Source organism: Thamnophis elegans, chromosome 1 (assembly GCF_009769535.1).
Source record: "Thamnophis elegans isolate rThaEle1 chromosome 1, rThaEle1.pri, whole genome shotgun sequence".
NCBI lineage: Eukaryota > Metazoa > Chordata > Lepidosauria > Squamata > Colubridae > Thamnophis > Thamnophis elegans.
Genome location: NC_045541.1, coordinates 80,151,876 through 80,174,716, shown reverse-complemented (window position 1 = coordinate 80,174,716; position 22,841 = coordinate 80,151,876). Strand labels below are relative to the sequence as shown.

The window sequence follows — 22,841 nt, the reverse complement described above, 5'->3', positions numbered from 1 at the left end:
ATTTTCTAAGCCCAATAAATAAAGTGGTGGGATTTATTTGAATGAAAAATGTATATCACGCATATATATTTGCTTATACTTAAAAAGCAATATTAACTGGGGGGGGGGTTATACATCTTTCTCATTTTCCCCCTCCTTTCTTTGTTGCACATGTGGGGGGGGGGAGGCAATTTTGAGATGAGGCAATAGCCCAAAAGCATGCTATTGATTTTTTCGTTTTTGCTCCAAATGGGAAATCTCAGGAGAGGGTAAAATGGGAGGAGGTTAAAGGGGGGGGGGGAGAAGAGACAGAGAGAGTTAGATAACCTCTGCAATTTTATTGGCTGACTTACCTTGAAGCCTGTAAGTTTGAGCATGCCCATTGGATGGGCGTATAAAAGAAGGGGCAGTGAACGCATCGGTCTGTCTTCTCAGTGGAGCAGTTCATTGAAAGTATAGCTGCTACTAGCGGAGCGGAGCCCCACCACTAGCCCTGCCTCTGGAAACGAGATCCAAGCAAGAGACAGCAAAGCAAACTATCTAGCTATCTACGCTCGCTCGCACGGACACGACACGCACAAAGATAAAAAGAGACTCGCTAAACACCAAATAGAACCCAGAGAAATCAGCCAAGCCACAGTCACCATGTCAAGAGCTGAGAATGAACGCTGCAGCAACCCAGGCTTGCTCCAAATCTCAACGTCAGAAGTTGAAAACAGCCTTGGCAGTTCAAAGGTAAGGGGGAAAAACAAACGCTCTTGGATCTCTCTCTTTTTCTTGCTGTCTCTCTCTCTCTTTCTCCCTCTTTCTCTCTCTCTTCCCCTCTTTCTTTCTTCCTCTCTCCTTCTCTCTCTCTTTCTCTCTCTCTCTCTCTCTCTCTTTTTCTCTCTCTCTCTCTCTCTCTCTCTCACTATCTCTCTCTCTCTCTCTCTCTCTCTCTCTCTCTCTCTCTCTCTCCCGGTCTGAAGCTTTCGGAGAGGAGGCGAAGTGAGGGAGCTGGGTGGTGCGTCCAAGCGGCGTTTGGCGGGGGCGCTGGCCGGCAGCGGCAGCATCAGAACGGCTCTCCCAAAGAGCGAGGGGGTCCGGGCGCTTAGGTCGTGCTGCGGGACTGGCTCCCTTTCGGCTTTGCGTGAGTGAGTTCAAGGAAGGACGCCGCCTGTAAAACGCAACAAAGCTGTTTAACTCCGTTCGGGCCAGAGAGAGTGAAGAGCGAAAGAGAGAAAAGTCTGGCTCTCCTTTGCAGAATTTGAGCTCTGCTTTAAAAAAAAAAAAACACAACCCCAACGATTAAGATCCTCCACTTGCCTCCTAAGAGGCTTCCTCTCTTTCCTTCTCCTTTCTTCGCGCTCCCCCCTTCTTCTTTTTTTTGAAAGGGACCCCCTACTTTCAGCCCTCTTCCTCCGAAAAAAATAAAATAAAAGCGGGCTTGTGTGTTTTGGCGTGGGTTTTTTTTTTTTGCACACCTTTTGTCAGTCCGTCTTCTGTTCCCCCGCGTTAAAGTCTGCGCGGAATTCTTTGCCGAACAGGATCGCCGCAGAAGCGATCGGCTAAGGGAGCGCCGGCTTCTTCAACCTGCTCCTGGCTTTGATTTTGATTTTTAATTTTTTTTTAACGATGGTTATTTTCTTGCTCTTTTGCGGGGCAGAGCGGGCGAGGGAGGAGGGGGGACCGGGAGATAAAACTTTTTTTTTTTTTGAGTACTTCGTTCTGCGGTGGAGACAAGTTGACACTAGAGGGACCCCGAGGGTTTGGTCAGAACAGGCTGTTTTTGAGTTTTGAGAGAGGATTGTGGCACTTTCCTGCTTTTTGCTTTTTTTTTTTTTTACAGTAGGAGAGCAGGCGGAGGGAGGTGGGCACGCTCCCGGCTTGTGTAGCAAAACTCCATTGTAGCAGAGAGGTTGTTTGAAAGTTCTTACCCAGAAAGAGGAAATGGGGGGGGGGGTTGATTGTAATAGAAAACAATCGGTGTAAACAAAAGCCCCCCCGATGAATGAGATGCATTGTAGGTGCTCTGATCAGTAAAGGAAGGCTGGAGACCGGCTTCAGTCCGTGAACTTTAGAAGAGGAAGCGGTGGGCAGAAGTAGTAGACGACTTCTCCTTCGTGCCTTGAGATGCCTTTAAAGCAAAGCTAATAATAATACTAAAAAAAACCCCAACAACAACGAGATTCTAGGTAGCCCGATGATACTTCTGACTGCCGAAAGTATACCCCAAATAGCCGGTAGCTCTGGTGACATGTGCCGCGGTGGGAAGTCTGGAGCAGGAAATCCAAGCTTTGTTCTTGCCGCTAGGGGTTGAACTGCGAAAGAAGTGTAGGTTGAAGTCGGGAAATGTCCGGTGCGCGATTTGGATACCTTGCTTGGTTTGCCTGCCCGTTTAAGGACACAAACAAGGTCACGTTCTCTTGGACTGAATGTTATGGAGGGGTGGTTTTTTTTTACATATGTATTTTGCCTTATTTTACTCTGCTTTCCTTAAGCTGCTTGGAGGAGGAAAGCTTCTGCGTTGTTGCAAAGGACACGTAGTTCTTGAGCTCTACTTGCTATTAAGCGCGCTTCAGTTTAGAGCACTCTATCGCGTTTTAGATCAATGAGGAGTGAAAACGGATCAAAACAGAACAATAAGCCAAGGACTGAGTGAGAAGAAAGGGCTGGCAGAAGGGTCGCCTACTTTAGCTGGCCTTATTTGGATAACTCTTATTACTATTATCGGTCTTCTGTTTTCTTTTCCAGTTGCTTTTCCCTAGAGGAATTGTTTGGAGAAGCTTTAAAAAAAGTTTTTAGCAATGGGCAGAGCCATAGGAATATGGAACACAGAAGGAAGCTGTGGTTTTCTACAGCTTTCTGTGTGTTTGAACCAGCTAGTCATAGATCAACACAGTTTCTAAGGCTCGTTTTTTTTTAAAAAAAATAACCAAAAAGAAAAGACTGTTAGGCACCAGGGTAGCAGCATGAAAAGTTGCTTGGAACATGAGAATGATGCTTTAAACCTCCCAGCTGACACTTCTAAGCTATACAACATGTTACTGTTTATAACACATATGGTGCTTTGAAAACAGCTAGTTTCTGTGAAAAAAATAGGAAAAGTTGCTTGCTTGAGGATGTGTGTCGTTCCCCCCCCCCCCCCAGCTTTGGCACAAAAAGTTGTAGCGCAGAAAGAGCTGAGAGGGTTGCCATGCAAAGGGGAAGCAGTGAAAAGGGACTCCCCTTGCTGTTTGTTGGAGCCTTTATGGAAAGCTGTGCAGCTAAAGCCTTCACTTCTGGCAACCGAGTGGCGCTTTCCCGCTAATTTGCCTTTCAAGAGGGAAACTGTTTACCTGAGCAGTCTGTAGACAAGGTCATTCAATAGGAGAGTTGTCTTTCTCCTGGAGTAATCTTGATCTGCAGCAACCCAGGGAAATCAGCGAAACCTTTGGTATTGTTGAATTATGCAGCTAAATGCACACGAGTCCTGGATGGTTTAAAAGGGCTCCCCCGCTTTCTTTCTTTCTGAGCCCATTTGGGAGGGGGTTCGCTGCAGCAAGGGCATTGCCCGCTGCACGTTACTCTCCTGTTAACATTCATAATGGCAGCTTAGGCTAGCTCATTTATCCCAGCAAGGTCATTTCAAAGCAAGTGCCTACTTCATTAGCTGTATACAGGGAAGGAGGAGGTCCTGAAATAAGATGCTTTTAAACAAGCAGAGATAGCCAAGGGACTGTTTTGTTAAATGGAGCTGGAAGAATATGCTCCATATTAGCAGGAAATGCAACAAACACAAATGTGGTTTTGGATGAAGTCTGTGTCCATTTCAGTCACCTTAATTCTCCCTGTAACTGAGTGATGTAATATTGTTGTCCATAGCTTTGAGTTACTTCAGGGCTTGGAAACAAAATGCAGAAGACAATAAGAGAACAAGCTGTGAATTTGGGTAGATTAAAACTGATCGGTTCAGCTGGCTGAAGATATTTAGATTTCTTTTCTTGTGTCTTCTGCCAGATGTTTTTCAAAAGTGAAGCAAGTTTGTTTTATTATTATTATTTTTAAAGAAACTGTGAATAAAGTCCCACTTCTTTCTTTAAAAGACCTCCTGGAGTTGATCACCAAAGTTCAAGCAGTTTCTTATACTCCGATGGAATAAGTAAACAGGACCAACTCTCCCTTCTGCCCTTCCTTCTATCTTTTCTTTTTCCCCACTCTAAAGGCTTAACTGATACCAACCTCCTTTTGGAGTGGTTAAGGGAATTGAGTGAACGTAGACTCTATTTGTTACCAGGACAAAGGGCAAGAGAAAGAATGTCCCTTTCATTTAAGTTTCTTGGCTGTCTGGAAAACCTAGAAAATGAGCGTGAAAGCAAAGCAATGGCATTAAAGAGCAAAGAGGGATCTTTTTGCAGTCTTTCTACAGGGTGGGCTGGCTTGCTTCTGTGTGGGCAAGGTAAGAGAGCGAGGCAAATCCTTTTACTTGTACAAAGCCTTTTCACTGATGCACTCCAATTATGAGCACATTTTATTTATAGCTGGGATCTTGGATTAGTCTCGAAGAACTCACCTAAATTCATGGTTGCAGCACGCTACCTGAAAGACACACCAAATAGATCAGCTCCTGCATCAGATATCTTTAACCTGGAAGCCCTCGAGATGTTGGGCAGCACGTAACCAAATTCACCTGCTAGGTGAACACTGAATTTTGGGGCAGGACCTACTTTCATCTCTTTTGTAGTAAGCGTTAGAGAACCCTTCAGAGCTTGGCTGAAATAAATCCTCCAAGCATTTAGCAGAGCTGCTCCTTAATTGAAGAAATGTGAGCTCATTAGTATATGAGTTAGACATTGCTGTGTTTGATTGGTTTACGGCTACATATATTTGCATGAGGAAAAAAAAAGGTTTTCCTTTTTTAGAAGATTTGGGCCTGTTTCACAATAGACACTACAGCAGCAATCCTAAATCAGCTTCTCCTGATTGGTCTTCTGCTTTTTGAGAGTGGGATTTTACCATGCATTTTAATCTCATAAAGTTACAACATGCTGGAAAGACATGCCTGGACAAGTCCCTGTAGTAATTTTTTGGCAATATTTTTAGAAGTGGTTGACCACTGCCTCCTTCTTAGGGCTGAGAGAGGCACTGGCCGCAAATCACCCAGTTGGCTTAGTGCCTAAAGTGAGACTAGAACCCATAGTCTTTTGGTTTTTAAGACTGGTGCTTTAACCACTAGACTAAACTGCCTCTCAGTTTGGATAGAATACTGGCTGATGGTTGAATTTCTGGGCATGTGGGGGTAGGGTGGGGGTGAGAAAACTGAGGGGGAGGGGAATGAAACAATTTAACTAGAAAGTTGGAACATAAGTACACCACACTAAAACATGTTGCTGCCTATTCCATGTACTGTATATATGTCTGTGTGAGATGGCAGAAGATAATGGATTGTGAATTCTTAGCCAATCTTTCTATAAAAAGCTGAGTGAAGGGACATATAGCCTTCTGGGTAGAGGTGGTAAACAGTGATTTGTAATACTTCGTCCAGCCTCTGTCACACAAAACTCATTCTTCCCTTCCATTTTTCTCCCAGTAGGGTTGGGAAATTCTGTTCAGGGGATTACCTTCCAAAATTAGCTGGACAAACACACACGGAGAAAGCCTCTACCTGCTGATTCAACCCCTGCTTTTATTTTTTTTTAATGTTTATGGGAATTGTCACAATTTGCACACTTTTGATCAGTCATGACCTAGAACAACTTATGTGTGTGCCTGCTTTTCAAATGTGCAGGAATTTAATAACACTGGCGAGATTGTCCATTCTGGTTCCTCTGGAGGTGCCTGAAAATGTGCATGTCTATATATATCAACCTTTAGTGGTGTTGAAATGTCTAAATCCCAACAATTTAAAATATATGTTACATATCTACCTTCTCATGGGGCAAATAGATCCTCCCCATGCTCCTTTTCTGTTCATTGAATGGCTTAATCACATTAATATGAATAGATCATGTGTAGACCAAGTATAGACCACTTGAAGTTCCAACCCAGTGACTTGCTTAGAGGAAGAGCAATTCCTAAAGGTTATGCCTTTGTTTTTTGAAGCACTGAAGTTAAGGCATCTGTTCAATTTCCTAAAAAGCCCTATCTGTCATGCTGATCTTGGATGAACCTGGAAAATAACCTGTCTAGGTTTAGTTCCATCTTACAATAACTCCTTAGTTTTCCAGAGCATATGCTGAAAGGAAAATATGGACTTGAAATCAATATCTTGATGGGACTATGTAACAACTTCCTCAGCAAAATATTTGAAGGATATCACATTAAGAAAACTGTCTTTCACTTCTGTGGCATAGTATGAGCGGACCACAAATAGGCCCCATAGCAGCATTGACTGCTAAACCTCCTGCTAAGGTTCTCTTATCTCTACTATTGCATGGTCTTAACTTTAGTAGAGTAAAGATGCCAGTTTGGTTGGTTGTTTGCAGAACATTCATCTGGGGGAGAAAAAGAGGAATTCAGAACCAAGCAATTAAAAGGTCTCCTTTTTTGGACTTGCTTCCTATTACATTGACCTCTGATGATAATTGAGAGGGGATAGACCGAAGGTAAGGAGTAGCATTTTTAAGTGGGAGATGAGCTCACAGGATAAAAAGGAGAGTGTGAATTGGATTCCAGAGGCATCCTTAGGAGGCTGGATATCCACTATGCTTCAGAACAGTTATATTATTTTACCAGCAGATGTAAATTGAAATAGGTCTTGCCTTATTATTTCAGTTAAGGGGAGGCAGCTTGGTATTATAGAGTGTTTGTAAAGAGGAGCCATATATCAAAACTGTGATAAATAAGTAAAGAAAGAATTTATGTTATCAAATAACAGAAAAAAATATTTATATGTGCTAACTGTGGGTCAACGTTTTAAAAAGGGAAAGAAATGAGAGTAGATTTTTTTAACAGAGACCTGGAAGAATACCTAATTCACATTGCTGAAAATAGTGTCCCAAAACTATCTAACGTCTGATCCAAAGTTTGGGTAGGCAATTACAGCATAAGACTGGGTTTGGATTAGCGATTGCTGTACTTTCTGGCTGCCGTTGTTAAAAATACCATAGGTTTCCCCTTGAAAGAAAAGAAGGAGCTCAAGAAAAATAGAATTGGTTGTGAGGACTGTGGTAGCAGTATTAAAGAGCTTTAATTTGGAGTCACCTCTTTCCTCACTGATCCGTTTTCATTTCACAAGTCAGAAGAAGGTCTGTGTGATTATCTCTCCAGAGCAGTGCCAACATTCTGCTATAATGGGGCATCTATCTGCACATTGCTGGCAGAGCAATATGTGCCACATCACCTCTTGTTTGAATAACCCTTATAGGTAGGTGAGAAGAGTGGGTTTTCTGGGGAGAGATGTAGTAACAGATCTCGCAAGGGGAGGTGGCTAAGTAACTATCAACTTTGGACACAAGAGATAGATTTCCCAGATTTGAGTCCTCCTGGAAAAATGAAGTGTGTGTATACACAGATACACATAGATTTTGCCAAATATCAAAATTAAGCAATCTTTTATGAGAAATGAACAGGTACAGGGTCGATGACAAAGTGGTTAAGCCAACTTTTGAGTCTTGCCCAGGAGGCAAAAGTTAATAAGGGCTGGGCTTCCTGATTGACCATAAACTTTACCCAGCACATGTTGCATATTTAGCAGTCCAAATATCTATATGCATATGTGGTCAAATAGGCAAGTGCATAGGTAGCTGAGCAGTCACGTTTGTGACGTTTTCACAGCTTTTGATAAGGCATCATTTGATGCTAAGGAGCATCACTGATTACTACCAGCTTGCTAGATTCTTGGGACATACCTGATAGACTTTGAGCCTGTTTGTGGCTTGAATAAGAAAACACAAGATAATCCTTAGAAGCTATGTATCTAATTAGCATTTCCTTTAATGTGCAGGTAAAGCAGCCTTTACCTGCACATACAGTATTAGTTCTTCAAAAGCAGGTGAAGATGGATGTATTTATGGTACCATTGGATTTTGTTCTATGGGGCAAATTTGGAAGATGTGGCTTAATCAGAGAAATGTTGCAAAGGGAGAGAAATAAATCTGCCTTCCTCCCCCTTCTCTTTCTTTCCCATCTTCCATTTAGCAATGCAATAAGCTTAGAAAAAAAAACACAGGTAGATTGCGACTTTCCTGTCATATATTTGGTTCTAACCCAATGGAAGAAAATAAATTGAATCTATACTAATCAATAGTCTCATATTCTCTCTCCCTCCCTCCCTCCCTCTCTCTCTCTCTCTCTCTCTCTCTCTCTCTCTCTCTCTCTCTCTCTCTCTCTCTCTCTCACACACACACACACACACACACACACACACACGAATTGATCCTAGAAAGGTAAAATTAATATTATAATATGGGACAGCAACACCAAAATGCTGAACATGTCTTTATCATCTCTTTCCTGCTTGTTGTTTAGACCAGTTTGCTATTCAGTTGTTCACCTGGCCAAAAGTCTCTAATAATGCAAGGGGTTAATGATTTTTTTGATTGTGAACTAATCTAATGAACTTTTAACTACAGAAACAAACAGGAAGATTGTTCCTTGAGTTGATGGTAAATAGGATTGGCTCTACCCCTCCTTCCCTTTTTGTTTCATTTTAGAATATAAACCTGGATATTCGGGGAGAAAACATTTAACTGGAATATTCTGAAATAATGCTTGGTTTGAATCCAAATTGGACAATTTGTTTTAAGTAAGAATACAAAGTATATTAACACAATTGCTGCACTTTCTCTGCCTACTATAGCAAGTGCTTCCCCCTCCCTCCCACTATTTCTGAATATAGTGGGACACTATATGTTAAGTCGTTGCTTTAAGAAGTCAAGTTGCTTCTTCTACTAGAAAAGTGTTTCTCAACTTTTATAATGTATGTGAACTTCAACTACCAGCATTCCTCAGCCATCATGCATGCTGGGGAATTCTGGGAGTTGAAGTCCACACATCTTAGAGTTGTCAAGGCTGAGGAACGCTGCACTAGAGAATTAACATACCATAAGTTACTGGAAAGCTAGTAATCCAGGATAGGTAGAATGGATTAATGGATAGAAAGCTGGCCTTACACTCTGCCGAGGGTCACATTAGAAAACTTGAGACTAAGCCAGGAATAGCTTGGACCAGATCACTGTGGGATTTCATCCAACTCAACGAAAGGTCATCCCATCTGCTTGATGTGGTTCTGATGCAGTAGTTAGAGTGCTGGTATGTCTTCTTTTAAAACAATAATGCTAGTCTGATTTAAAGCTGTCCAGAAAAGCTGTCTAGATGCAGGGCCACAGCACTTCAGCAATTAGCAGATTCACCAATTCTCCTTTTGTATAGTGATGCAACATTCTTGTAAAATGCAGAGGAAATCCTCCTTATTCTTTCATGTGTGGCAGGTCTTTTCTAAAATTACATTTGCCTGTTTAATTTATAAGTTTCAACAAAAGATGGTGCTTTGAATGATTGTAGTTAGGTTTTGAAACTAAAAATTAATCACCATAGAATTGTTGATACTTTTCATCTGGGGCAGAGAAACTTCTTTTCACACAGATGCCAACTCATGACTATACCTGGGCTCAGGAAGGAACTAGAGGCCTGTCATTTTTCTTTCTTGATCACCTCATCTTCCATAGAAATACAGGCAGCTGTTTCCATCGTTGCTAACCTACATCTGGATTTGGACCTCTAAAACAGAAAAATAATGAAACTGGCTTAGTATTTTGATTTCTATTAATTGAAGCTGCTGCAGGGAGAAACTGTGTTTTGCCTGCTTTTTTTAGTGTGTGTTATGGTATTCAAAACATACATTGCAAAGAAAATGTTTCTTTATGCTTATAGATTTCTATAAAGATTAATTTTTATTGTCCAAGCACTGTGTTCAGTGTACTTCATCCATGTCTGGTTTGCTATGACCATAGACAAATGATAGACAATGACTGTGGAAGTACTCTAAATCAGGGGTTTCCAAATTTGGCAACTTTAAGTCTTGTGGACTTCAGCAAAGCTGGCTGAGGAACTATGGGAGTTGAAGTTTTAAAAGTTGCCAAGGTTGGAGACCTCTGCTCTAAACCCTGGTAGTTTAGAGGTCACTTATAGGAACAGTTTTTAACATGATGGATTTTTCTCTTACAGAAGATGTGCATCTCCCGGCGAATATTGCTGCTTGTGCTCACCTTCCTGGCATATACGATTGATTCGGTCTCTGCATACAGTCCTGCCGAAACTCTTTGTGGTGGAGAGCTGGTGGACACACTACAGTTTGTCTGTGGGGAGAGAGGCTTTTATTTCAGTAAGTATAGTGGAGGGGGGAGAAGTGAAACGAACTCACCTTGGAAAAGTGTCAATATATCCACCTATTGGAAGTTATATATGAAGCATTATCTTAGGAGGCCTCACTTTAGCTGTGCACACTATGCTAGCTTTTGTGTATTGCTGGTGGGTGGCTGGAGCTGAACAATCCATGTAATCTGGTAGATGTGATTAAACTCCAGTTCCTATGAAGGTCCAGCGATAAGAAAAGTAAAATACTGGATGTACTACTGTGGTCTAAAACCTCTTCTGTTTCTGAGTAATATCAGATTGCTTGGTTGAAAATCTTGTACTCTACATCTGCATGATCATACAATCACAAAATGCAAATAGTTCTTTGTTCCTCTATAGAATTTGAATTGCTTATGCTCAGAATTAAGTAAGCACATTTTAGGACTGCAATCCTTTATCTACTTACTGGCCAACCAACACCTTTAACTTCATTCGTACATGCTCCAAGGTAGTCATGAATAAGATTGCACTGAAAGTCCCGGTCAGACCTTCCCAATATGACTGTTGACAACACTGTAACTAAATAATACCCATTAATAAGTAATAAACCATCCATAGTGGTATTATCAGGAGAAGCAATACTATGAAATATAAAATCCTCATTAATTATTAGACCTAATCTAATTTCATTTGTATCTAGAATGGTGCTTTGGGGAATGGGAACTAACTAGGATTTAGAAGTTTTGCTTTCATTAGATCTAGATGTTCATATTAAGTAAAATTCTGACCACTGTGTCCCAAAGGCTTCAGCGTAAAGGGAAAAAAATACTATTAGTCTTCCTTGTTATGAAAGAAAAATTCTAGCAAAATTTTAAATCTTTAAGAGATAATTCATTACTTGGATTGTGTAAATCCCTAAAAATCTTTTCATTTTGATTTATATTACTAGTGCAGTATTCTGGTGGATTGTTGTATAGGTTCAATCCATAGACAATGGTTACAATATATGGGGATATTGTAATTTAATTGTTAGCATAAATTGCTGAAATACTTTTTAAAATGCCAGTCATCTTGTTTTTCACTCACTCACTCACTCACTCACTCACTCACTCACTCACTCATTTTATATGGTCACCAATCTCACAAAATGTCCCTTATATACTTTAAAATATCCCTGTGTTTTAATTTTTCATCAAGGAAATACATGCTTATTTGATCTGCAGGGCAGAATTCTAAACTTTTTGCCAAGAATTTATTTACGCCTGGGTTATGTCACCCTTCTCCAACCAGATATTCCTTCCAGGCATGTTGGGATTACATCACCCAGAATTCTCAGCCAGTGTGAAAATGGCTCACATTGGCTGTGAGTCCTAGGAAATATAATCTCCAAAATCTGGACAGAATCAAATTGGGGACGATTATTCTTCAAATCATCCGTCACATTGTGTCTGGCAACTAGAGATGTCCTGCTCCCTGCTTCCCATATTGTAGGTGGTCTGAATCCTCTCCTGAAAACACTTTTAAAGGGAAGTTGCTTCTTAGTCTCTTTAATCTACAGCTCTGTCCAAAACCATCAAAGGTCAAGACCCCAGCTGGGGCAATTCATCATCACCCTATTGAAGTCAGACCCGTAAGCTTTAGTTCTCTTTTTAGATTCTTGGATGGGGGTTGGGAAGGCTGGCAGTAGTTCTGAAGAAGGGATGTTGAGCTAAAAATACTCCTGCTTAGGAAGTAGTTAATCAGCAACATGCCCAATAAATGTCTTTTCTAAGCATTCCTGGTAGAAGAGGAAGAAGAGGAGGAAGGTGGCATTAAGGGAAATCTAATAATAACAGTTGAGTTTTCTTGTACTAGAATCAGCAAAGGACACAAGATGGGGTGTTTAAAGGTAGGCACGTGGCCCAGTGTCCAATATTTGGGAGGTCTGATTCCAGCTCTTGGGGGGATTTTTTGAATCGAAACAAAAAAAGATGTGAATCAGGAAGAGATGAAGGTGGGGGGGGGGAGTGGAGAGAGCTGAGCGAGAGTCCAGGCATCTGACTTCTGTAAACAAGGGCTCCTGTTTCTTCCTTTCTAACAGCTGATAAGAACTTAGCTCTTTCCAGCCACTTATGCTGACAAAGCACATTCTCTCCTTTCTCTCTCTCTCTCTTCTCTGCATCCCTCAGAATAATACTAGGAAAAATAAGGGGGTGGGTGATGGTGGAAGGGAAGCTATTTGGGGGGAGGGGTTTGGAACAATGGATGCTGCTGCCCAGCCACTCCACAAAGGCCCTCTTGTTGGTGCCCACATTCCTTTGTCAGGAGAAAAGAGGATTGTTTACACCCAAAGTGTTCTTACGCTTGATTTGGTGCTTGATTGATCCGATGGAAGGGGTACTCAGGAGAGTGTGTACGACGGAGGCACAAGCGGTAGAATATTTTTGTGTTATTCAGAAGAATGGCACACGAGGCCCTGAACAGCAGCACATAAATATTCCCTCTTAGCCCTCATACATATTCTCCGGGATGCACAAGTGCATCTGAACTTTGACCCCAGGCTTAGCCACCAATATTTAGCCTCCTTGCCATTTCTGTTGAGGAAAAGAGAGGAAGAATGAAAAGCTAAATTGGGAAGGGGAACAAAGACAGAAAAAAGGAAGGACCTAAATTGAGGAGAGGAACTCTCTATCAGTGTCATGTCACAGCAGCCACGTGTCTTGTCTTTTTTTGCTGGAGCTGTATTTGTTGATGAACGTGATCCTTGGCCCTTCACCTGAGATGATGCTCAGAGGATAACAAAGCACCAGGGTGTTTATTTATTAGACACTGATACATAAACATGAGACTTATTCTTAGCTCTGATTCTCAGCAGTATCTAGTTAAGGGGCTACTTGTGAGGAGAGCCAAAAGTAAAAAAAAAAGTAGTCATTGTGCAACAGGAACTTGCAAAAAGCAATGTTTGTGCAAATCCTAAAGGCAGTACATATCAGGAGACAACTAGAAGATCCTGGTTAAGATATTATGATGATCACTCTTTTCTTTGTTTTGGTTACTATCTCCAATATAGTGATGACATTAATTGACCGGTGTGAAGACTGACAGCTAGTTCTTTATGTATTTGAAGTTATATATATTATACATATATAATATTATGCATATATGCTACTACTACTAAAATATTAAATAATGGTGGTTGGTCTGTGTAAAATTTCCTTGGCAGTTTACCTTTTGTTAGCAACAAGATCTCACAGTTTGCCTATGAAGGCATCTCTCAGCATTCTGGAACAGACACAGCTCTCAGCTGAGCATTTGTTCCTGTTTTTAAATAGCGTTGCATTTTCTTTCAAGGGGAGTATCATATAATTTAGAACATAGGGATTTTTTTTTTACTTTTTAGAAAAACATCACGCATCAGATTGCCAGCTGTATTGAAGTGGATAGTGAAAGCTGTCCAGTTGCTAACAAAATAGTGTATACTTGGGAAGTAACTTGGCAAGAGAAAATCACAGATGAGTAAAGGAGTTTATTTTCATCATAAAAAGATAGAGCTCTCACTAACAGAAAGCAGATTGGCATTTCATACATTTTTCTCCTGGATTATGTATCCCCAGCCTTGTTTTGATTATTCACATTTAAATAAAGTTGCTTTTAAATTACTGAGTTCAGTGAAGCTTAGTTCAACTTAAATTTATTAAAATCCCATTCTCAAAACTACAGTTCTCAGTTAAGATCTTTCTGGATGTCATATTTAAAGTAACTTCCATGAAACTTTTTTGTTCTGTCCTTGTAACACATACAGTAGTGGCTTGAAAATTGACCAGACCAAAACAATGGGGTCAGAGAACAAAAATAGAGATAATAAATGACAGTAACTTTGCCTCTTCACTTATGGCTGTGTTATATTAGTTTGAAGGAACTGTTTAGAATCTCTCCAGCACCTATCACCTAGATTAACAGGAAGCAGCATCAGATAAACAATCAGTGAAGAAACAATACCCTAATCTAGAACAATCAAGAAGGGGATGAGGCAATTACATATACAGTCAGCAATCCCACTTTCTTTTATACTGATCATCTTATTTATTTAGTATGGTGATAAAATGTCTGTAAGAAAATAACTAATTTCAACTTGAAGTATGCATATTATCATATATAAAATATTTAAGGTAGAGCTAAATATCTCCATTCAAATAATTTGATGAGAGATAAATTAGCATAAAACAAATGGAGTTGCCATTAGAATGGAATTATTTGGGTTTTTAAAAATCTAAACTAGTCTTGTACTAACAAGTGAAATAGAATTTATTCTCTACCAGCTCCAACTGAGTTTGTTCTATCCTTCCCCAACCCAAGTTATGGGTGGCAAATAATTTACATAATTAGCTGACTGAGATAGATGAAAATAATAGCACAATGGGCACGGGTTGTAATTGAAGAATTGCAAATGACCTTAAATTTAAGGATATGTAGACCACTTGATTTGCTGAGTTGCAAATTGTATAAACCAACAGCAGCTTCATTTTTGCACTCCTGCTACCTTACCATCAAATGTGGAATTTGCAAAGCTCTCAAAGGACTATGTGGGTGCTGCTGATTTTCAAAGAAAGAGACAAAACATATTGATCCAATGTCAATCTTAAATATTTAAATGTGTGGGATCACTTATTTGTAATTGATCTTTTGACTCAACAGGTAGGCCTGTGGGTAGAAACAGAGGAAGACTCAATCGTGGCATTGTGGAGGAGTGTTGCTTCCGGAGTTGTGACCTGAATCTTTTGGAAACTTACTGTGCAAAATCTGTCAAATCGGAGCGGGACCTCTCTTCATCTCTTGTGGTTTTACCAGCAATAAACAAGGTTGGTGGAAATCCTATCTGAGTAATCAGATACATTTTTGAAAGGAAAAAAAAATCCCATGGGACCACAGAACCCTTATCTTCAGTGTTTGCTGCTTTTGCAGGTACAGCAGAATGATATTATCTGTATACAGATAACATCTTCTCCCTAAGCAACTATTTCTTAAAAGAGAGTTTAGAGATGGGGGTGGCTAGGGAGGAATGACAATGAATGGTACAATACAATATGTCCACTCCTTGTCCAAAAAAAAAAAGGAAGTTATTGTGAAGTCTGTTCAAGTACCTATTTGCTTGGCAGAATATTGCAGGATATTGAGTACCATGCTCAAAGTAAATTGGGCATATTGATAATAGAAACTCACACATACTTATTTAAAAGGGAGCCTCATGCAACGAGGTGTCAATAAGCACACCAACGGAGTTGCATTGCCAGGAGAACATCAGACAGGTATGGGAAACTTTTGTTAAGCAATCTTGTAAATGTGACCTACAACAAAGTTTCTTAGCACGAAGTGCCAGCTAATCAGCTGTACCGTCTTCCAAAATGCCTGGTTCCATCTCTCTTCTGCATAGGGTTGACTTTATTTACCATACTTCTTCTCACAATACTCTGTTTCCCTGAAAATAAAACCTCTCTGGATAATAAGCCCAATCATGCTTTTGAGCGCATGATAACTCCTCCCCCGAAAATAAGTCCTCCCTGAAAATATTGCAACACAGCAGCGGCCCACGCTTGCCACCTCCTGCACCTCAATAATAATAAGACCTTCCCAAAAATAAGACCAAGCACTTATTTCGGGGGGGTCAAACGAAAATAAGATGCTGTCTTATTTTCAGAGAAACATGATAGTGTTCCATAGGTAGCGAGCATGCTCAGTTCTCAGTAGGCTGTTTTGGTGAAGCTGTCACCTTTCAGGGATGTCTATAGAGGAGAATCAGAAAAGTCAAGTTGGAGACCCTGACACAAACCTTTTGCTGACACAGTCTCCAACATATTACACATCTGGTGAATATATGTGGCCTTTGATAACACAACCACAGCTACCATCTTGACCTTTTGACCTCCTCCTGGAGATGCTTCTTTTACTTTTAGCTTTTTCCCTGCTGACTTTTGTTTTTATGACGAAATGTAGGGTTCTTCCTGTTTTGACAAGCTAGCTCCTATTTGCAATCACCATTCTGCTTTTGCAGAACAAAACTCCCTACAAAACTCCCTACATGGAAATTGAGTACACACACACACACACACACACACACACACACACGTGTGTCTGAATATGTCCAAAAGGTCATATTCAGGATAGCTAATCCTCAGTTACTTAATGTCCCATTTAGCAACTGTTCAAAGGTATGATGGTGTAAAAAGAAGATTTGTAATCAATTGTTATATTTATGTCCATTGAAGAGTCCCATACAGTGTGGGTCTTATTTTCTTTTGACCCCCGAAATAAGCACTTGGCCTTATTTTTGGGGACATCTTATTATTTTTGAGATGCAGGAGAGAGAGAGAGAGCCTGGTCACCTCATGGATGCTGCTTTGTTGCAATATTTTCATGGAGGGCTTATTTTGGGGAGAGAGCTTGTTTTAGCACATGTGCTCAAAAGTCTGATTGGGCTTATTATCCAGGGAGGTCTTATTTTTGGAGAAACAAGGTAGTCATAGGATCACTATTCAGGGACTTTGCAACCAGTAGATATGCATGACTGCCATAACATCCTGCAGTCACCTGATCATCATTTGTGAGCTTTGCAACTGACTTCGGACAACCAGAAGTAACAGAGAAGGTGGAAGTCAAATCACAAGTCACAACTGAAGGGCGACTAAGCCCATCACAATCACATGATTTTCCATTTATCAGCTGCATCGCTTAACAACAGACTTGCCCATTTCCAATTGTGGTCACTAAGCAAGAACTATAATCTTGTATGCTGCCTGACTTTCAGCAACTATAGCATATGGAGTTCATTTGACTCAAAGATGGGGATGCAATGAATGTGAATAAACTCTCCAATTTTATTGGATGCTCTTGGATACCTGTGGCATAAAACTTCCCAGTGTTTTTAAGAGAGAAAGGCAGAAAGGAAGGGAGATCTGAAGGAAAGTAATTCCAAGCGTCAATTTTGCCCCAGATGAATGCATTCTCTGCTGTTTCAGTTCTGTCTGCTGAACCATGTGACATCATAACCCAGTCATAGTCTGTATCCTACAACTTCATCATGGCAAGCCATAAATTGATCTTCCTTTGCTCTTCTCTCTCTCTGTTTCTCTCAGGATATCTTCCAAAAGCCTACCCATGGCAAGTACTCAAAATACGACATTTGGCAGAAGAAGACCTCGCAGCGCCCTCAGCGGGGGCTTCCCAATGTCCTCCGTGCCCGCAGGTATCGATGGCAGACTGAAGGGCTGCAGGAGTCTGAGGAATCCAAGAACCATCGCTCGATGGTCGTCCTGCCGACACAGACACCTCTGCCTGTGCACACCACCTCAGAAACGACAGGCGGCCAGAAGTGAACTGTGCTGAACTGTTTGCAAAAGTGACTATTATTATTTTTTTCCCAGTCTCATGGGAGGTGTTTTCAAGGTCTGGCCCCAGCCTTTTCTCTTGCAGACCAAGGTGGAGTGGCGAGAGCAAATGTCCTTTCACACCAAGGAACAACAGAAAAAGGGGCACGGGAACACCAAACGAATGGGATTATGACATCAGTGGTGGCAGCAACATTTTTGTGGCATTGTCTTTATAATTTTTTTTTAATCTATTGGTTGGCTTTGTACTTTCCTACCCAGTATTTTCAGCTTGAACCTAACAGGGACAGCTAAGGCACTTGAACTATATAATAACAGACTTGCCTTTCAGTCCATATACTAACCAATGAAGACAGAGCAAGAGAAGATCATGGTATTAAAAGAAGGCCAAATTCTATATTTCAACTGACAGTAAAAAGAAAAAGAAGGGAAACAAAATCTGAGGTTTTAAAGGTTGGCCTAGCCTTTACCCCATTTTATTGTTTTATAAGTCACAATTGATATATTTGAGGGGGATTTTTTTTTGCACATTTAAAAAGCTAGAAAAGAAATGATGAGGCCCACTACCTTTTTTTTTTTTAAAAAAAATTACACAGTTCAAAATGTACTTGCACCTTTAAAAAAAAAATCACAGATGAAGTGAAAGAGTTTGGGTGAACGTAAGTTCGCTCTAATGGCGGAGGCGTCAGCATTGCACATTTGCCACAGATTTAGTTGAATTATATGAAATATATATTATATATAACTTTTTTTGTTTTTTGTTTTTTGTTTTGGCAGAAAAGCACTATTTTTAATGGGACCATTTTGTGTGTGTCTAGTAAACTGAAGAGGGATTGTAATGTTTAAATGTTGTTAATGGTGCTATTGTAAGTTGGAAGGGGAAAAACAAACCCAGAGGGCAGGGTGGGAAGGACAAGATCTCGAAATATACTGAACTTGAAATTTTTTAGCTTTTCGTTTTAGGAAAGTGTGATAAGTATGTTCTTTTTTTTTCTCTTCTGAACTATAGCTTGGTCATGACCATAAGATCTAATTGCCACTCACATGTATCCATACAATAGCACACACAGGCAGAATCATCTATATTCATTTTTTTAGGTGAAAATATATATTTTTTAAAAAGTACTTTATTCAGTCTCTGATATCCAAATCCTCTTACAGCATGCCTTCTGCAAAGGGCTTTGCATGTATTGGAGAAGTAATCCATCATGGACCTACTCACTCTACTAAGCGTTCACCTTAGCTTCTGCAGAACAAGAGCTACTTTCCTCTTGGGCAGTTTGGTCATTTTCTGTTCTGTCTCCCTCAGCCACCATCTTATCTGGTCAACCCATATCTATTCATACCTTTCAGGGCTTCCAAGAAGGAAACATCTTGCCCAGATTGGCCTTCTTAGGATAGGTAGTTCAATTAACAAACCATCCTGCTTGGTTGCTTTCCCTTCTTTTCCAAAGAGTTAAGTTCCTAGAGAGATCCCTTGTGCATCTCTTTTATATTAAACAGAACCACTTAGAACCATACTATGTTCTTCCAATCATAGGGATGGAAAGAGGGAACACAAAGGTCCCGCGAGGAAGGCGAAAGGGGAGGTAGGTACATAGCTGCCTTGGTAGAAACAGTGGCCTTTTTTGGCTCTAAGATGCAAGGGAGGCATAACAATTCTGTCTCTTCATTCTTGAGGTGTGAAAGAATAACCTCGAGTTTAATGCATTAGAGAAAATGATCAATACAGTTGCTTGAAGCTCATTCCTTGATTTGAGCAATGTGCCACAGATGGTTTTATAAAAATATCAGAACTAACTGTTTTAATCTTAGATTCATGAAGGGAGAGCCCAGTAATCCTATGGTGTACAAACAGTTGCTTAAAGAAAAAGGGACATCTAACTCATTCTGTACTGGCTTTGCTTTATATATATTTATATATATATACACACATATGCGCATTTAAAGAACCTAAAGATTATACTTGAATTGTATTCTTTTCTTTTTTAAACATAGGGTTTGTGGGTTTTTTACACATGTTATCAGTTTTGAATTTTTTTTTATCTTGCAATCATGAGCCATGAGGCCTTTGGGATATTAGTTTGGCATGGCCCTGTAAAAAAATCAACAATAGCTCCCTTAAGTACGAAACAGGAAATAATTGCTTTAATTCAAAAGTAAGTGGAAGAAGGGAGCAAAAGAATTTAAACTCTTAAAAAAAGTTTTGTTTGCAAATGAGGATTCAAAAAAAAAATCCAAAAACAAAACTAGCCCCCTTTTAGGCGTAAAATGTTCATACAGATGTATAAATGTTTTTTCCCCATTATATTCTCCCACCTCTATATTTAATATATCAGAAGAATGGAACAGGGAGAATTGTTTTCATTTCAAGGGGTAATAGTGATGAAAGAGAAAAGGGAATTTCTGTATAATCTGGGCTCTGTTTTTTGGTAATTCTTAAGAGAGTTATCCTTATATTGCAAAGCAGTGGCATGCTGGCTTTGAGTTTATAGTATATTAAGGAATAGAGTGATCCTAAAACCAAACGTACCACCGAGAGCTTTGGGGAAAATCTTCATAATTAGCAGGAGGACTCTGTATGCATACAGTTTTGGCACTTCCACCTCTTGGAAGCTAGTTCAGTGCCCCTTTAGCAGTTCTAGAAGACTGTTCTTCAAGATAGTTTCTTTCCATCACTTTGTGTACTTAGGTACCTTAGTGCTGGGTGCCGAGCTTTTAATGATGCTTTGCCAATATCTCCCCTCCCAAAGGCATGTCAGATTTATTCCTAGTGACTAAATCTGAGCAAGGAGACTTGAACAGAAGAAAAAGCTGAGCGTTGGATGGCATCTTGCTTGCTTGCTGAACTTCCAGGTACAGACACTCTTTAAGGCTTTGTTCCTATGCTTTTGCATTGGAACAAGCCCTGTTAAACAGACTAACTGTACAAACAAGTTGGACTGCCTGTTTTTAAGCAAAAAAAAAAAAAAAAAGCTATCAGAGAAAGATGTGTTCTCTCCACAAGATATGCAATTACACCAAAGGGAACATTCAAATCACCTATGTGCCTTGGAAATACTGAGTTGAAAGTTGTTCAAGCTGGCTGAAGAGATTGTAAAATCTGTACTAAGGAATGCAATGTTTGAATGTCTTCTAGCTTTCTGTTGTCGGGATCAAAATAGGATGAGGCTGGGGTTGTAATTGACATATTTACATGGACATTCTAGAGAAAAGGAACCCAGCTCAGTCTGTGAGGAGTTACCTGTAAGAACATCTTTATCACAACACCATAACTGATTCTAGGGGCAATTATAGTTTACATTTAAAAAAAATATTGGTTGGTTATTTTCTTCTTGCATGACGGGGAAAATCCACTTAAAAATGAAACATTACTGGAACACATAACTGGCCTGCTTTCTTCAACTCCCTGGTGCAAAGCCAGTGCACTTGAGGGAAAGACCACAGTTCCCCAAACTGGTCCCACTGTTCTACTTCATCCATTTCATTTGCAAAGGCTCAGTCTTTTGGTGATGGACCTTGCTGCCTCTGCACTAAATGAAGGGAAGAATTATACTTGTTTTTTTTTTTTAAGGGTTTTTTTGTCTCATTGTATGTATTATTGTCTGCTTAAGTTTTATATTGTGGGGAGGGTCTGGGGGAAGGGCGGGGGGGAGATGGGGATTGATGTATCTTGAAATACTTCACTTGTGTGCACTCAATTTGCCCGGATTCTGCACCTATTGTACTTTTCATTCATACAGTATCAATAAAGCAATCAGTTATAATGTCTTTGTGGATGACTTTCTCTAAATATTGAACTACTGTTATGTTTAATCTGCAGCAGTGGTGGGATTCAAATAATTTACCAACCAGTTCTCTGCCCTAATGACAGCTGGGTAGGCAGAGCTCGGTGATCATGTGGGCGTGGCCAAGTCAATGTCACTCAGGTCGCTGGGCACTTCGTCTAAGCTGTTAGAATGTAATAAGGGTTAACCAGAGAGGCAGTTTCTCTAAGCAAGGCAATAAAAATCAGTCTAGAAACAACACCAGAATGTTTCTTTCCTGCCTTCCTTACAGGATTAGCCCTGTAAAGTGGGAAAAAATAAAAGATTTCTTCCAATAACCGGTTCTCTTAACTGCTTAGAAAGTTACCAACCGGTTCTCCCGGATAGGTGCGAACTGGCTGAATCCCATCACTGATCTGCAATTAATCATCATTATCTACAAAAGTGTCTTTGAAGGAACCTACGATTGGTTTAACTCTCCTTTGACTTTTCAACAGATTTTGATCTGCATATATCAGTAAGTTAAACTTTCTCTGTGTGATGAACTAACCAGGACTCAATTGACCTGCTAAGACAGAATGTAGTTTGTTTCCTTTTGACATTTTGTGTCCTGAGATTCCAAATGTTACCATTGGAATCACTTTAGGTGCTTCAGAACAATCTGCGGACTTTAGAACAATGTATGAATCTGGCCACTTTGATTAGCTTTGTACAGCAAACCATGGTTAGGCAAACTGGGCTGTCCACCCAGCTGATTTATTTGTAGTTTTTATTTATTCCACAAAACATGATTAGCCAAATTATTATTTAGTGTATTATGAGCCCATTTAACATTGGGAAACCTTGGTTGCTGACATAAAAATACTTGATTGCTCCCCATGATATAAGATAATCTCTGACCATGTGCAAACTGCATGAAAATCATAGCAGAGTCTAAATCTCATTAATAGTTCTCTGGGTCAGTTAAATAGGTCTTAAAGGCTCTAGTCCTAAACAGGTATAATGCAAATTTCAAGTGAGGTCCCAAGTATTCTGAATCAAACTACAAACTACATTTACTTTGCATTCTAAATGATGCTTGAAGAAAATATTTCAACATTTTCATGGCATCAACTGTTTTTACTATCAACTCCCAATAATAAACACCAATAAAAGAACCCTTCAATTCATGAAAATCCCAATCAATTATCTCCATTGACGCTATTCCCAACTCTACTGCCTGGAGAGCAATTGTGAGGCTTCATATGAGATGACAGGCAGGCCTGAATAAAACCTATTCCCACAGTGAAGTGAGTTCAGTTCTGGTTACTGCAAAATAGCATGACTGGTGTTGCTAAAATGGTATAAATACAAGCACATGAATACAGTAGCAAGGCAAACTTGATTAATTTTGCAGAAAGTATCTTGATTCACAACATATTCAAGGTCCAAGGATCAATTCCTGGTTCAAATTAAGCTCTGATCCTACTTATTAGTACAT

The 22,841-nt window shown here is 40.0% G+C and overlaps 1 protein-coding gene across 1 annotated transcript; it reads left to right on the top strand.

Annotated features, from left to right (window-relative positions):
* The first annotated feature begins 393 nt into the window (after positions 1-393).
* IGF2 (insulin like growth factor 2) lies at positions 394-20,574 on the top strand. Its single transcript, XM_032221919.1, has 4 exons — positions 394-714; positions 10,105-10,261; positions 14,908-15,071; positions 17,343-20,574. Exons 1-4 carry the CDS (start codon positions 625-627, stop codon positions 17,580-17,582), a joined length of 651 nt encoding a protein of 216 aa, XP_032077810.1. The 5' UTR covers positions 394-624; the 3' UTR covers positions 17,583-20,574.
* Positions 20,575-22,841: the final 2,267 nt, after the last annotated feature.

Bases quoted from the DNA above. Each gene is read 5' to 3' on its own strand.
- IGF2 (XM_032221919.1), top strand. From the start codon at position 625: ATGTCAAGAGCTGAGAATGAACGCTGCAGCAACCCAGGCTTGCTCCAA. The intron at 10,262-14,907 runs GTAAGTATAGTG...TTGACTCAACAG, and splicing joins GGAGAGAGGCTTTTATTTCA to GTAGGCCTGTGGGTAGAAAC. The intron at 15,072-17,342 runs GTTGGTGGAAAT...TGTTTCTCTCAG, and splicing joins TTTTACCAGCAATAAACAAG to GATATCTTCCAAAAGCCTAC.